Below are 15,688 nucleotides of genomic sequence, written 5' to 3'. Positions count from 1 at the left end.
CACCCTAAATCAACACTGAGAACAAAAAAATACAACGATGAGGCAGACGCTGACAGACTCAGATGAGCAAATTTACCTGAGTATACAGATGCCTGCAAGTATACAAAGTGTCCTTTATTGATCTGTCTGGAATTTGTAAATGAAAAGTAGCAGCCTGGGTGAATCATTGGGCTACTAACAAGGTAGGTGGTTCAAACCCACCAGCCACTCCGAAAAAGGCAGAGGTTGTGCCCGTAGAGATTTACAGTCATCGCCTAGGGTTGCTGTGAGTCAGAACTGGCGCAACGGCAGTCAGTTTGGTTGAAGCAGGACTTAAGGGGTCTTAGTGGCACAGTGGTTAAAGCACTTTCTGACATGACACTTGGGTTCCATAAAGACTTGCAGTCTTACGGCTGCTATTGATGCAGTTGGTCTTACAGTGTTGTGATTTTGTCATATTACAACTGAACTGTGCAAACTTCACGGGAAACAGCTGATGGATTCTGGGCTCCTACTTAACTCTAGCCCCAATTCAAGAACAGTTAGTTCTGATAACATGGCCCTGCTCAATGCTCACCTTTAGGAAATGATCACTGAAGGTAGGGTGCTACAGCAAAGCGTGCTGAAGAGAGTAGAAGGTGCTCGGCTACCGATCAGAATAGTGTCTGGGATCAAGCAATCAGCCATCTAAGCGCAGAGACAACCAAGTCCACATGGAAGAAGCACACCACCTTGTGATCCAAAAATGACAATTACAAAATATGAATCTTGCAAAGGGGAAAGAATCAGAGCTAAAATTATGAACACCCAATTTGTAGAAGCCTATGGAGAACAGTGGGAGTCCCAAACCCATCTACAAAGCGTCTGGTCAGACTGAGCCGCTGGCAAAGGCACTCTAGACACACACAAGTCTGGAAGAGCCTGACTATCAGGCAGAGACCATTGTGGTCTTGACTATGCTGGGCGGAACCCCATGCTTGGACAGTTGACCTCTCCATAGACTCGACCTACGTTTGTTCTGGGTGCAAGTATCTCTTACTTATTCCATAACAGAAATTTCTTCCCTGGCTTTTTGAGTGTTGACGGGGGTCTTTTCGTTCTTATTATTTGTATTTTGTCTTTATGTTATTATTGTTTAGTCTGTACCATCTTATTTCGATTTTGTTTTTTATTGTTTCTGTTTGGTCTCCCAGTTTGTGAAGCACAGGAGGAGGGGATGCATAGTGATAATAGCTGATACAAGGGTTTATAGGGGATGTCAGGGAGGGAGGACAGGGAGGGAAAGGGGATTTAGGCAGTAAACAATGAAGGTGGGAGGAGGGAGGGGCTGTGATTGCACAATCCATCTTAAAAGCGATTTAACCATGAAGTGGGGTGGTGGCGAGGAATGTTCTAAATTGATATAGTCATGATTGCACAATTTTGATATGATTGAACTATGAATTGTATGATATATAAATTATGTGTCAATAAAACTGTTGTGGGGGAAAAAAGACTTAGTCTTATAACCTGGATGGGGAAGTTCTCTTCTATCCTATAGGGTTGCTATCAACCAAAATCCATTGGATGGCAATGGGCTTGGGTTGGGTATTTGTTTATTTTCTAGCTTTTTATGGTGTTGATGGTTTAGAAAGCAAATCAGTTTTCTATTCCACGCATCATACACATGTTGATTGCACCATGTGAGACACCATGTACCATCACCCATCTCACTTTCTTCCCATTTCCCTTGTCCATTCCAGCTCCTTCCCTAAGCCTTCTGAATGTGGTCCTAGGGTAAATGCTGCCCTTTTCATCCCAAATGAGTGATTATTCTAAAGAGTATACACCTCCCTAGTCTAACTGTTCCCCTTGAAGACCTCTTGTTTGACTAAACATTGAGCCACAGGGATGAGTTCATTTAAAATCTGATGGGGCTGAGGGCCATAGTCTTGGGGGTTCCACCAGGCTCTGATCAGAAAGCCTGGCCTTATTTATAATTTGGGGGTGTGTTCCACATGTGTATCCCACTCTATCGAAGACCTTTTCAATGTGATCCATTTCAGACCAGTTCTTCTGGTCTCAGGGTTGGGGAGGCTGATGTTCAAAGTGGTTCCATAGTCCGCTGGACTTACTTTTTCCCATTTGTCTTCCATTGTCTGCACTCTTCTTTCCTGCACACAGGAAGACATCAAAAGGTGCACCTTAGATGGCTGCTCACAGGGTGTAAGACCCCAGTCACTCCTCATCAAAGCAGGAGGGAGAGTTATGATCTTGGTGTCTCCCAAAATTATGGTGCTGAGTCTCCAGTCCAGTGGCTCATTCCCTCAATGTGTTTGACTGTATCTAAGAAGTTCTCATGATTCTACCCCCTGTATGCGCCACTACATTCATAGATCTGTTTACAGCAAATACATAGATAACCATATCCTCTGTCAAACCTCTATATATTCATGGGTACAGCACCATTCTCTCTTTCAGACCCATTTAAGACCCACCTGAGTGTCTTATAGGCTCAGTATTGCAGGATTGTGTATGTAATATTTACCGCTGTTGCCTTCAACTCTGGCACTACTTCCAGTGTCTTCCCCTTTCTCCGTTTGTTTTTTGTTGTTGTTGTTGTTGTTGTTGCTAAAAATGACTCATTGTATGTTATCTTCTCCTTCATCTCTAGTCAGTAACTTCACTGTCCCTTCCCCTCTGCCCCGGGGAACAATCAGTGAGTATTTCATTTAGTGTGAAAATCTTTCCCTGACTTTTGACAATCGTGTACTTTTGTGATGGACTTTTTTTCACTCGACATAATGTCCTGTAGGTTCCTGTTATGAGGTGTTTCAAGGGCTCCTACATTTTATAGTATCCCATTGGGTGTATGTATCACAGTTTCATGCTGATGGGCATTTACAGTGTTTCCATATTTTTGCTATTATGAATAGTGCTTCGAGGACCGTCAGTGTAAGGAATGGGATTCTTTGAAAGTGATGACATATTATGCAGGTTGGAAGATCTAAAGGCTAGGGAACCCTAAGGTTTCCATGAATGTTACAGAATACAGATATTATGGACTCTGACGATCGGGATGGGTGTCGACTGCCTACAAAATGTGTTGGGCCCAGCACAAAACAAAAATGCGGGCAATTTTTAAATACTAGCATTAAGAACTTAAAAGACGTGAGAGCAATGCATTAAACCAAGTGACCAAGCTCAGGCCCCAGGAGGCTGCCCTTCTAGTCTACCGGTCTAGGAGCTAGGAGGTGTCGCCCAGAGGACAGAAAATACCCTTACCTTTCCAGGGCAAGTCAACCTAAAAAGACAGGCCCCCCACAAGCTAGGGGCCCCCGCCCCAACCCCGCCATAGTGGGTCTGGGCGAAGGGAAGTTCGCAGCAAGTTTAAGGGAGTGCAAGCAGGAGACTGATGTGTCGCTCAAACTCGAACTTTGTGCTAGGGCACAGTAAGGTCACTTGCCCCGGCCCTCCCCCGCCCCAGCCTGGGCAAGGATCCCAAGACGTGGCAACTCCTGGCACTGGACTCGGCTGGGTTACCAATCAGCCCGGAGTGGGCGGCGGCGCGCGTGCACAAGACGGACTTGCGTCCGGGGGCGGGGCGCGCCCTGCAAGGACACACAATCTAGGGAAGGTCTGCAAATCGTAAAGTACAAAGCGGGCGACGAAGAGCACACGCGGAACCGGAAAGACCCAGAGGCCGAAGGGTGAGTTAGGGAGCGTCGGCAAATGAGAGGGGCCAGAGTTCGTCTAAAAAGTTGCCTGGAGACAAGGGACCGTCTAGCAAGGGCCGTCCCCACAAAAACAAGCCTTCCCGAAGTTAACCTTGGGGAGGATGGAGAGGCCTGGAGTCCACCCTGTAAAGCAGATAAAACCCCGGGGAATAATGTCCGTACATAGGGCAGCGCTAACTGAAGCCGGAGCCTGTTAAAAGAGAAAAAGGCTCAAGGGAGGCTTGGGGGCTGTCTGAAATGTACGAAGTTTATAGGGACCTTAGGGACCGGCACCAAATTGTATCCCTCACTAATCACCAACCACCCACGGTTTCTTGTATTAAGACCCGCCTCTCCGCTGTTAGGTCTGAACCGGTTCCCGAATTCGGATAGCAGCCGGTTTTCCTTTTTACCCTCCCCTGCCATCCGTAGCACACGTCCCTCCTTTATCTTGTACTTTCTTCTTCCCTCAGCCCCCTCAAACGCATTTTCCCGCCCACCTGTCAATCACCTCGCTCCTCCGTCCAGTCAGCGGGCCAGGTGGGCGGGACCGCCTGGAGCGTCGGGTGACGTAGCGCCCCGCTGGCCGGAAAGCCGGGAGTTGCGTGACGAAGAGGCGCGTGACGGAGCAGCGGTTGGCGATGCTACGGCGACAGTCGGTGTAAACGGTCTCGCGCTGCCGCGTCCTGCGACCATTCCTGGCTGGTGGGTGGTTTAGCGCGGGGCACCAACCGCCGGCTTCGCGGGAGGCGTTTCCCGGCTTCCGCCTAGGCTCTGTGGTGTCCACGCCCCTGGGACCCCACGTGGGCGTCAGGCAAGGGGGGGGGGGGTGGTAGGCCGAATTCGAACCTCATTGGCTGTCCCTAATGCTGGCTCTTTCAAGAGAGCGCTCTGATTGGTCGATAAGGGAGGCGTCGGGGGTCCCTGAGTCCTAAGGCTCTTGATTGGCTAGATGAGATAAGCTTGTGAGACACTTACTTCCGAAAGAGGTTTGATTGGTGGGCCAGGGAGGTTACCCGAGACTCCACCTTCCCCAGGGACTTTGATAGGTGAGTTTAGGATAGAAAGCAGAAATTGTTCCTCAAAGGGTTTTTAACTGACCAGTCAGTGCACTTTCTTTCCTTCACAGGATTAAGGAAGGTTTGTGTACCTAAAGCCTTTGGAATTGTTAACTGGCTAACAAAGGGCTCTTAGTCCCTAGGCCGGGGTCACTCTCCTAGAGCTAGCCACCGCCCCCTCTCAGGGGATCCTGATATTTCTAGAACAGGTTTTGCTTTCCCTAAACCCAAGCAGTTGACAGGAAGAGTCCCTGCACAGGTCCTAAGGATGCTGTGAGCAGAAGATGGGATCACGGAACAGCAACAGTGCAGGATCCGGGTCCGGAAACCCCTCTGAGGGCTTGCCCCGCAGAGGGGCTGGCCTGCGACAGAGTGAGGAAGAGGAGGATGAAGATGTGGATCTGGCCCAGGTACTGGCCTATCTCCTCCGCAGGTAACTTACCTTCTGGTGTGGTCCCATCAGGCGCCACCAACAGTTCCTTGATCGAACCACCAGGCAGGGAAGTTACTGTGGATTGGCAACAGTTAGCCCCAAACAGTTGTTCTACGTGAGCAAAAGAGTCTCTCCGTACTGGACACCTGTCTGTCTCAGTCAGCCAGTGCTCCTGTAACAGAAATGGCCCAAGTTTATTTTCTCCCAGGTTAGGGGGTGGTGGGTGCGTGGGTGGGGGTTAAAAGGTCAAATTCACAATGCCAACTCTAGGGAAAGGCTCTTTGTCCGCTCTGGAGGGAGGACCCTGTCTGTTCAGCTTCTGCTTCAGGTTCTTAGGAGATTCCCATGAGTCTGCCACCTTCATGTTTGTATGTGTAGCTTTTAGATCTCGAAAAAGATTCACTCAAGATAATACCTGCTACCTCACTCACTTAACAAAGACAGCCTATTCCCAAATACAGTGCAGGCGTAGAGGTTAGGATTGACAGCACACATTTTGGGGATATAACATTCCATCCTTTGCACCCCCAAATTCATGACCTTGCCACATGCAAAACACATTCACCCTATCACATCATCCAAAAGGTCTTAAATTTGCTCCAAGTCCAAAATCGTCGATAAGTGTTCTCAATCAAATCTGAGTGAGACTTTAGGTGTATTCTGTGCTAGAACTAAATCCCTCCTCATTGTGGAATCTAGAATACAAATTATCTGTTTCCAGAGTACCGTGGTGGAACAGGCTCAGGGTAGACATTTTTATTACAAATAGGAGAAATTGGGGGGTGAGGAGAAGCACTAAGCATGTCAAAAACCTAGCAGAAAAAATTATATTAGCTCTGAAGACTTGAGAATAATCCTTTCTTCTCTGAAACAGCCCAGACAGTGTCCCCCACCCTCTGAATTTTAGTGATGGTCCTTCAGCCCTGGGCTTCAGCTCTGCATTTTAGACTCTCTGGGACAGCAATCCACTCTCTTAGGTTTAGATAGCCCATTCTCCTGCTCCATCTAAGTAACCACCAGGTTCCCTCAGCCTCTGTAAGCCCCATTCTTCTGTCCTGGGCCGGGCAGCTCTTCTCTGTTTTAGCCAGCGGGCCCCCTCCCTATGACAGTCCATAATGGCGGTCCCACACTCCCCACCACGTTGGCAAAATCCTAACCAGGAGACCTTGGCCCCACCATCTGAACCAGAGAAGGCTTGCTGTTCTCCTCCCACCACTTCTGCTTATCTCTCAGCTGCTTCAGGGATGGTCCTTTTCTTGGTGGACATCAGACAAGAGACAAGCAGTGTTCTCTCCCGTCCTTTTCCTCCCCCTTCAAGCTGGAGAGTTTTCTGCTGTGGTAGTTCCCAGTCCCATCAGTCGCAAGCTTATTCTTTTTTAACAGAAGATTGTGTAGAGCCATCCTGGGTGCGGATTCTAGGACACGTGTGCTTAGTTTGTACTACAAAGTTTCAAGTTCAGTTTTCATTTGGCAGTGCTTATTTGGGAGACCATCTCTTTCCTCGCCTTTGCTATATGTAATTGGCAAAGAATAACCATGGAGCCGCTTAAGATCTTGCTTAGAAATTTCATCAGTCAGCTATCCAACATTATCACTTAAAAATTCTACTTTCCACCCAACCTTTGAACCTAATTCACACAAGTTCTTCACCACTTAAAATCATAAAAATCATTTTCCTTCCTTCATTGTCCAGAGAAACATGTTCGTCTTTGTTGTTGTTGTTTAAAGCCTCATCAGAAACATTTATCATCCACATTCCTAGCAACATTTTGTTCCTGGCACAGTATGTGCTCTGAGGTGATAAAGACTCTGTAGCTCTCTTCAGTTCCTTCTGAGCCCTCACCAGAATTGCTTTTGACAATCCTAAGTCTACCAGTAGGCTTGTCACGACATTTACTAGATAAGGAGGAAGTGGAGAAGTGAGGCTATATTGAAGGGGTTGCAATGGATATGTTGAAACAAAATGTGTATAAATTGTGGAATGTAAAACTGGTGGTCTGCTCTGTAAACTATCACCTAATTCCTGATAGAAAGTTAAAGAAAAAAAAAATCATCCAGCCTCTCCCAATTACCCAATTCCAAAGCTTCTTCCACAGTTTGGGTATCTGTCTGAGCAACACCCCACTTTTCCACTACCAAATTCTGTCTTGGTTATCTAGTCCTGCTATAGCAGAACTACCACAAGTGAGTGGCTTCAACAAGTTTATGTTTTCACGGGTTGGAAGACTGTTGTTAGGTGCAGTTAGTCCCTCTGGCTCAGCAGCCCCGTTAGGCACTGCCTGCTATCGCTCCACCCTCACAGCCCGTGTTTGAGCACATTGTTGCAGCTCTGCCTCAGCCCATCTCATGAGGACTGACTCGCTTGCTTTAGCAAACATAATAGCCTGTCCCAGGGTCTGCACTCCCTCTCTTGATGACACTTCCAAAGTAGGTGAGACGACGTCATGCCATCTCGCTTCTAAGGAGCATTCTGGCAGTACCCCCTCTGAGACAGATTTGTTTGTCCTTCTGGTAGCCCATTATACTTCTCGGTATGCTTTGCCAATGCCATAATTCAAATGGAGTCTCCTATGGGCTTCCATAATCATTGTCCAGCTTCCCCCTGCATAATGAGGCGATCGAGAACACATGGCTTGGGTCAGGCACATCTTAGTCTCAAAGTAACCTCTTGGTGCAGGTTTGCCAAATCCGGTATGTTGGTTTGATATCTTGATTGCTGCTGTCATGAGGAGTGTTGATCCAAGCAAATGGAACCCTTGCCAGCCTCTGTCCTCTCTGTTTATCATGATGTCTCCTGGTCCAGTTATGAAGATTTCTGCTCTGAAGTGTAATGCAACCTCTGAGCTTCATTAGTAAGGGCTTCAAGTCCTCCTTACTTTCAGCAAGCAAAGTTGTGTCATCAGTATATCATGGGTTGTTAATGGGCTGTAGTCTTCATATAGTCCAGCTCCTCTGATTATTTGTTTAGCACAGATTGAGTATGGTGAAAGGAGGCAACCTTAATGCACACCTCTTCTGATTTTAAACCATGTGTATCTCTTATTCCAAACATCCTACTGCCCAGGAAGTGTTCTGCAATCCTACGGGTCAAAGGAGCCTGGAAGTTCACATTCAAGTGCCAGCCTAAGGGATGCCTTTGCCATCACCTCTAGAGGATGCTCCGGGCCTCTTTGGCTTCTGTTGGCCAGTTCCTTGGAGGTCTTCATCTTTCTTGGCATCTACCTTAGCCCACTTCTCTCTTGCTTGTTTGCTTGTTGGCTTTTAACTCTCTTTCTTTCTTTCTTTTTTTAGCTTTTATCTCTTATATTTCAAAAGAGTGAAGCAAGATACCTCCTATACTCTTCTTGGCTCATTAACATAACCAAGGAAGACATCCCATTCCCCTGTGGGATTTTAACCACTGGCTTAGAGGTTAGAATTTACAGCACAGATTTTGAGGGTGAGAGTGAAGCCCATAAGAGCATCCATGAGTCTCCATCTGTATCCACTGAGAATGGTTGCCTTCCTGTGGCAGGCCACGCAGAGAACCCACTCTTGTGTTTGCGGGGTCTTCTCTGGTTATGACTATGCCAGTGTGATCGGTTTTCTAAATACGCAAGTATAAAAAAAGGGCCCTGGTGGGAGCGAATTAAAGTGGTAAATGAGAAGAGTTGAACTTTAGTAAAGCCATTGACACGTGATAGGAGATCCTGTGGGCTTACTTGAAAAACGAGTTTTAAGTTGACCTGCCATTAATACTGTTCTTGAGGACAGAATGGCTTGAAAGAAGTCACCGCAAAGAGCTGACAGGGAAAGGGTGCAACCGCCTGTTTCTTAGGGTCCGATGAGCTTGGGGCCCCTCAGAATGCCAAGTTCTGCACTGGGGCCCTCAGGCAAAAGCTTGGAGAAAAAGCTCTCACAACTTTTGGTTCTCTGGACCCATCAGCCTCCACGGTGTGGATCCCTGCTCGGAGAGCAAGAATCCATTTCCCACTGTGTCCTCCAGGTGACTGAAAAGTACAGTCAAAGTCTAGGCAGCCGCAAACCCCCAAATTGGGGCTGTAGGAGAGCTTGAGTACCAAGTGATCTAAGAACTGGATGGCTGGTTGGTTTGGGGAGAGGGGTTCCCCCTTTATCATGGGCGGCGGGGGGTCTCTCCACAGAGGCCAAGTGAGGTTGATGCAGGGTGGAAGTGCAGCAAATTTACAACTCATCCAGGCCCTCTCTGACTCGGAGGACGAACCTGACAGTTTCTGGAATGGTCACCTGGGGGCCCGATGCAACCCACCCGGTAAGGAAAAAAAAGTACGATCCTAAAATTGGGAGATTAATTTGAAGGCACTTTTTTTTGGCGGGCGTCGGGGGTGAGGAACCGTGAGTTAAGTTCAAAGAAGAACATAGAATGAGGGAGTCCTTGCTGTCCCCAATATATAAAGCCACCTTGGGTTGGGACCCACCTTCCCACATTTTGGGTACAGTTGTATCAAGTGTCTTCTGGGGCTAGAAAAGACGGGCTCAAACTTCTTCTTAGTGATCACATTGGATGTAAACCCTGACACCCGGGAGCTGGAATGCAATGAGATCAAGACACAAGTGGAATTGGCCACGGGACGACTGGGACTTAGGCGGGCAGCCCCGGAGCTCAGCTTTCCTCGGATGCTGCACCAGGTAGGCCCCTCCCCCTCGAGCCACCCCCAGCCAAGGGGCGAAAACCCGCCAAGGAAAGGTGCAGTGCCTGAGCCAGGCAGCCCTTGGTCACCTGCATCAGAGTTCTGGGAGACGGACTTCCTCTGTGTGGGGGGCTAGGGGAGCCTTTCTGTAGCAAGAGCAGTAGATTGGGAGAGGGCCTCCAGTGTTGCCCACTTCCTTCCCTCTAGAGAGAACGCGGCCTCTGCCACCAGGGAAGCTTCTCTCTCGGAGAGCAGTCTCGAGTGATGTCGCAGTGAGTATGCGGCTTGGTGCAGAACCTCTAAGGGCCGGACAGGTGTTACCACCCAAACATGGAACAGGCAGGGCTGAAAGGACCCTCAGACAGCTGCATCCAGCGGGGTTGCAGCATCCACCAGAAGGAACGCGCAGAGAGGAAGTTCAGAGGATGGTGGAGTGGGTGAAGGAAAGGCGGTTTGCGTGGAGCCAGAGGGGAAAGGAACCTGCTAGTGACGTCCCAGCCAGCCCTGTGAGAATTCTACTAACGGGGCACCCTACTGTACCTCACATTTCCATGCCTTCTGCTTCCCAGCTTTTTCCCCAACTATTTGGGCTTCACTGATACCTACACTCAGAAGGTTTTCTGTGGCATTTACAGCAAAGATGGTCAGATCTTCATGTCTGCTTGCCAAGGTACCTACCCATCCCTGGGAAAGGAAGTGGAAGCACCCCCCACCCGCCCCCCACTGACTGAGCTAGAAAGGGCCAGACCCTGGCTGTGGGGTACATAACCATAGCCTGCGTCCCATACGAGAAAGATCCCACACGCCACATGGTCAGAGAGATCACCCAAGGAGAGTGTTCCTTAATTCTGCCTGATGCCCACTTACACAGACCAGACAATCCGCCTGTACGACTGCCGGTATGGCCGCTTCCACAAATTCAAGAGCATCAAGGCCCGGGATGTAGGCTGGAGCATTCTGGATGTGGCCTTCACGCCTGATGGGAACCACTTCCTCTACTCCAGCTGGTCTGACTACAGTGAGTACACATCAGACTTCCGTGGTCATCTGAGCCTGAGGTCTTCAAACTCCCCTCTCCTCTGAACCAGAACACCACACCCCCTCCTGGGGGACGATTCCCAGGGTGCTCTGACATCCTTGTCTTCCCTATGAATGCTCCCACTCCCCTGCCCCCAGCCCTAAACAGCTTATGTTTCTCATCTCTTAGTTCACATCTGCAGCATCTACGGGGAGGGAGACACACACACCGCCCTGGATCTAAGGTACTGGCTTCCCTCCCTGGTTAGACTCCTCAGAAACGGTTGAAAGAAGGCTCTCCAGGAGCAAACCTCTCGAACGGGAGTTCCAGCTTAGAGGGAAAAGTCCACTAGCTTCAAATTTCACTTTGAAATCCTGGGAGGGACTCACCAGGCATGCCCACCAGGGAACCGGGTAAAGGAGATGGTGCGGGTAATTCTGAGTTCTCACTGAAGTGGCCCACCTTCCAGCATGAGTTAGCAGCGCTTCTCTCTCCCCTTCGAAGTGTTCCTTACGACCCTCGTCAGACCCCACGTAGATTCCTAAAGCTGAAGGGCAGCCTGCTTACTCAGCTCGTTCTTGGCCCTCTTCAGGCCGGATGATCGTAGCTTTGCTGTCTTCTCCATTGCCGTCTCCTCGGATGGACGGGAAGTGCTCGGAGGGTGAGTACTGGCAGGGCGTGACTCCCTGAATGAGTGAAATGAATAGGAGTCTCCCAGGATCGGCTCCCCTGTTACAGACAGGGCGCTCTGCAGCATCTGCGAAGGACAGCGAGCCCTGCTTCAGATCCGGACTTTCCGGAGCATACCTGGCATCACTCCCCATGGCCCTGACCTCAAGACCTTCCTTATCCTCTCCCCTTCAGGGCCAACGACGGCTGCCTCTATGTCTTTGACCGAGAACAGAACCGACGTACCCTTCAGGTATTGCTCCTGAGACTTAGAGCTCCGCTTCCTGGGTACAGCCTGCTAGAAGGCCCGGAAAGAGGTCCTAGGTGTCCCGCCCTCCTCCTCCCCTAGATTGAGTCCCATGAGGATGATGTGAATGCGGTGGCCTTTGCCGACATTAGCTCCCAGATCCTGTTCTCTGGGGGAGATGATGCTATCTGCAAAGTGTGGGATCGACGCACCATGCGAGAAGATGACCCCAAGCCTGTGGGCGCACTGGCCGGACACCAGGACGGCATCACCTTCATTGACAGCAAGGTGGGCAGGGGAGGCAGGACTTGGCGCAGCCCAGCTACGTATCCAGTTTCCATTTGTCATGGGGATGGGAGTGGGGGTGAAAACAGACCGGCCCGGGAACTTGCCGATCTCTTCCCAAGCCAAGGCTTACAAGAGCTCTAGTGCAGGGAAGGGGCTTATGTCAGGAAACATGAGATCCGTGGAGCCCCACCAGGCCTCAAGGAACAGGGCAGGGCTGGAGCCAAGTAGAAGAGACCTTAATGCAGATGCAGCATAGAAGGACCACCAGGGGCCGGGCCAGGGACAGGTCTGAGGCAGAGAGCCCAAGGTGAGTTCACCTGGAAGAAGACAGCAGAAAGGAAAGGACTGATGTTCCTAATTCCTCAGTTAGAGGAGGGAGCCGACTGCCAGGCGCCGTCGTTCAAACGCTCTGGTGGGTGCTTCATTATGCATCTTTGGATTCTCAGGGCGATGCCCGGTATCTCATCTCCAACTCCAAAGACCAGACTATCAAGCTCTGGGACATCCGGCGCTTTTCCAGCCGGGAAGGCATGGAAGCCTCTCGCCAAGCTGCCACACAACAAAACTGGGACTACCGCTGGCAGCAGGTGCCCCAAAGAGGTGAGAGTGGCAGGGAGAATCAGATCTGGAGAGTTGCGAGTTGGGGCGGCAGTTCCAGGATGCAGTAAGGCTTGGTTGGTGTAGGCACCGGGGTGAGGCTGCAGTTGGAGCCAAGTTCTGGAGGGCCCCCACCCCCATTCTGCTTGACCAAGCATCAACCCTTTATTGCTGGGACAGTGGGTGGAGGCGGGACCGGGGGAGGGGGCGTGGCATCGGAAGTAAGGCTTTCCAAACAGCAAGTTTGGTTTGTTGACGTTGCTGCAATTGGCTGCCATTGAGTTAGCCCCAGCTCATTGGGACCCTATCCACAGTGGAAGTAAATGTCACCTCATCGTGCACCACCCCGCGCGCGTGCGACTGTTGCAGGTCAGACTGTTGTAATCCCTAGGGGTTCCTTTGGCTGGTTTTTGGAAGTAGATCCGCAGGCGTTTCTTCCAAGTCTATCTTAGTCCAGAAGCAATGCCAAAGCCTGCTAAGTATCATAGCAACACACAAGCTTCTACTCACAGGCGGAGCTGGTGACTGTGCATAACATATGTTGGCCGGGACAGAAACCGAATCTGGTTCTGCCCCTCGGAAGGCAAGAATCCCACCACCGAACCGCCAGTGCCCCTGTTGGGTAGAAGGAGGGCAAACCACCAGTGGAGAGTTGAACAGGCGACTGGCTCTGAGCATCGAGCGGTGGTATGGAGGCATGCGGGAGCAGACTCCCTAACCTCAGCCTCTCCCTGCATCCTCACCCAGTCTGGCAGAAGCTGAAGCTGCCAGGAGACAGTTCGCTGATGACCTACCGGGGCCACGGGGTGCTGCACACCCTCATCCGCTGCCGGTTCTCCCCCGCTCACAGCACCGGGCAGCAGTTCATCTACAGCGGCTGCTCCACTGGCAGAGTGGTTGGTAAGGATTGTATTGGAACCTGGGGCCTCAGGAAGGCAGGCTGTTTCCCTGGTCCGCCCCCTGTGTCCACCTTGAAAAAGCCCAGTGGCAGCTGCAGGCGAAATTTACTGCAGGCTGGAGCAGGGGAGGTTTAAACGGAGAAATAGAAAACATTCTAAACTAAGAAAAGGAACATAGGTTTCTAGTCAGTCAGTATACTACATTACCCAGAACACACTCCATTTGACAGCCAGTCAAGGGAGAGGTGTTACGGGTGAAGGGAGAAGGGAACAGAGAAGACACCAGCACATAGTAAAGGACAGACAGGCAGACACAAAAATGCACACAAACCCACCGACAAGCACTGTGCTGCTGAGCCAAAGACAAAGCCCTCAGATGAGACTCATGCCGAGGAAGAGGAATTCACACCCCTTCCAGGTACAGCTCAGTCAGCTCTCACGTTGGCCCACTGTTTACAATTGACTGTCTGGCCTTCCAAAGCGGGTGGAGTTTTTAGCAAATTCTGCTAAAAGCACTATTACATGTTGTAAACTCTTGTGTGCTGTTGCGTCTGTTTCTCCTTCCGGGGCCCCACAGAACCATGTAGAACTGCCCTATAGGGGTCCTCAGGCTTTTCTAACAACTTTTTTCTAACAGCCTTCTGCTATGGAGCGGCTGGTGGATTTGAACCGCCGACCTTCTGGATAGCAGTTGATTGGTTAAACACTGCACCACCAGAGCCTCTCTCTAAACCGTAGACCCTGTGAAATGTAGTGAAGGACCAAGATACCTCCCTTCCACTAGCCACCCCACAACCCAAGCTTGGAAAAGGACCAGGGAAAAGAAACTCAAGAAATGAGTGTTTTCTGGCCTGGGCTTTGCTCCCCCAGGAAAGAAAATTGCTTGAGAGGCCAGTGAGCACTGCTGTTGAGGGAGAGGAGAGGGGAGGGTGGCCTGGAGGTCCTCTGCCGGCCCTGCTCCACTCTGCTTTCTCCCGGACAGTATACGACCTGCTCACCGGCCGCGTAGTGAAGAAGCTCACCCACCACAAGGCCTGCGTGCGCGACATCAGCTGGCACCCCTTTGAGGAGAAGATCGTCAGCAGTTCGGTGAGGCTGCGAGGGTGAGGGTGAGGGGAGCCTGGTTAGGGCCCGGGATGGGGCAGCACCCCATTGACTGCTTACCCCCTTCTACCCTGCAGTGGGACAGGAACCTGCGTCTGTGGCAGTACCGCCAAGCTGAGTACTTTGAGGATGACATGCCAGAGTCCAGAGAAGGCCCCCGGGCCCCTCCGCCAGCACCCCCCCCCTCCATGGCCTCTTCCTCTCCTCAGTAGAGCTGACCTCCAGCCTCCTGTGTGGGTGAGCCTCTTGACAAGCTCTCTGCCTCCTCCTCCCCCCTTTCTCCCTTCTGGGGGATATTTGGAGGAACTGCTGGTATTGGACTGGGAGAAACAAGCCCAGGCTTCTGGGCTCACCGCTGAGCCCTGGTGGGGTCCGCCCCTCAGGACAGAGTGGCCTCTTCTCACGCCAAGCGCGCACATGCACACACATGCGCACACGCACACGTACACACACACACACACACACACACACACACACATTGGTTTGGGTCCCTATCTCTGGCCAGGCTCTGGCAGGACTGCCAGCCCAGATGTTTTGAATCCTGTGTGGATGCTAGGTGTTGGCTCATAGAGTAGTATGCCTGAGGCCAGAAGTGGCATGACCATTCAATGCCCTCAAGTTGAGGATTAGACTGGCCAGTCACGTGACTGGGCATCCTGGCCTCTGTTCCTGCGGCGGTCTTGATGGCTAGAATTCTAGCCCTTTGGTGGGGAAGGGGGTTTTCTCAGCACCTTCCTGGGGTGGCAGTGATGTCTTCGCTCCCCTGTCTGGGTCTTTGAGGTGGGATAGGCAGGGCCATGAAAGGCAGGAGCTTCCAAAAGCTCCGTGAGGCCTGCCCCAGTGCAGGCCTCCTCACCCGGGGCCCCGCCCTGCAGGAGGCAGCAGCTTCAAGGAGGAAGGTTGAGGTAGGGCTCCTTGGTCCGCTCACTGGCTTTGGCCCCCTCAATAAACTCCCTGTGGGAACCTGTCTCGGCGTCTCTGTCACACTCTGTATTCAGCTTGACTTTAAGAAACAGTTCTTTTTTTTTTTTTTTTTTCTTTTTTAACATTTT

General features: G+C 50.8%; 1 protein-coding gene across 7 annotated transcripts; it reads left to right on the top strand.

Annotated features, from left to right (window-relative positions):
- Nucleotides 1-3,585: 3,585 nt before the first annotated feature.
- On the top strand, nucleotides 3,586-15,603 carry DCAF11 (DDB1 and CUL4 associated factor 11). Of its 7 annotated transcripts, none has more exons than XM_045287796.1 (16): nucleotides 3,586-3,668; nucleotides 4,148-4,379; nucleotides 4,992-5,165; nucleotides 9,308-9,435; nucleotides 9,676-9,812; nucleotides 10,022-10,086; nucleotides 10,384-10,484; nucleotides 10,686-10,832; nucleotides 11,022-11,076; nucleotides 11,425-11,493; nucleotides 11,697-11,754; nucleotides 11,851-12,036; nucleotides 12,483-12,636; nucleotides 13,381-13,533; nucleotides 14,515-14,621; nucleotides 14,714-15,603. In XM_045287796.1, exons 3-16 carry the CDS (start codon nucleotides 5,017-5,019, stop codon nucleotides 14,846-14,848), a joined length of 1,644 nt encoding a protein of 547 aa, XP_045143731.1. In that variant the 5' UTR covers nucleotides 3,586-3,668; nucleotides 4,148-4,379; nucleotides 4,992-5,016; the 3' UTR covers nucleotides 14,849-15,603. The 7 variants fall into 7 exon arrangements, with proteins under 7 accessions (XP_045143731.1, XP_045143732.1, XP_045143733.1 ...); XM_045287797.1 differs by having other exon boundaries at nucleotides 4,968-5,165; XM_045287798.1 differs by having other exon boundaries at nucleotides 4,965-5,165.
- Nucleotides 15,604-15,688: the final 85 nt, after the last annotated feature.

The sequence above is a fragment of the Echinops telfairi genome, unplaced genomic scaffold (assembly GCF_000313985.2).
Source record: "Echinops telfairi isolate 266 unplaced genomic scaffold, ASM31398v2 ScPeMD7_18;HRSCAF=68, whole genome shotgun sequence".
NCBI classification, from domain to species: domain Eukaryota; kingdom Metazoa; phylum Chordata; class Mammalia; order Afrosoricida; family Tenrecidae; genus Echinops; species Echinops telfairi.
This window is presented reverse-complemented; position numbering and strand designations above follow the sequence as displayed.

Coding starts and splice junctions, on each gene's coding strand:
- DCAF11 (XM_045287796.1), top strand. CDS start 5,017: ATGGGATCACGGAACAGCAACAGTGCAGGATCCGGGTCCGGAAACCCC. Junction 9,436..9,675: donor GGCCCGATGCAACCCACCCG/GTAAGGAAAAAA, acceptor ACTTCTTCTTAG/TGATCACATTGGATGTAAAC. Junction 10,485..10,685: donor CTTCATGTCTGCTTGCCAAG/GTACCTACCCAT, acceptor CCACTTACACAG/ACCAGACAATCCGCCTGTAC.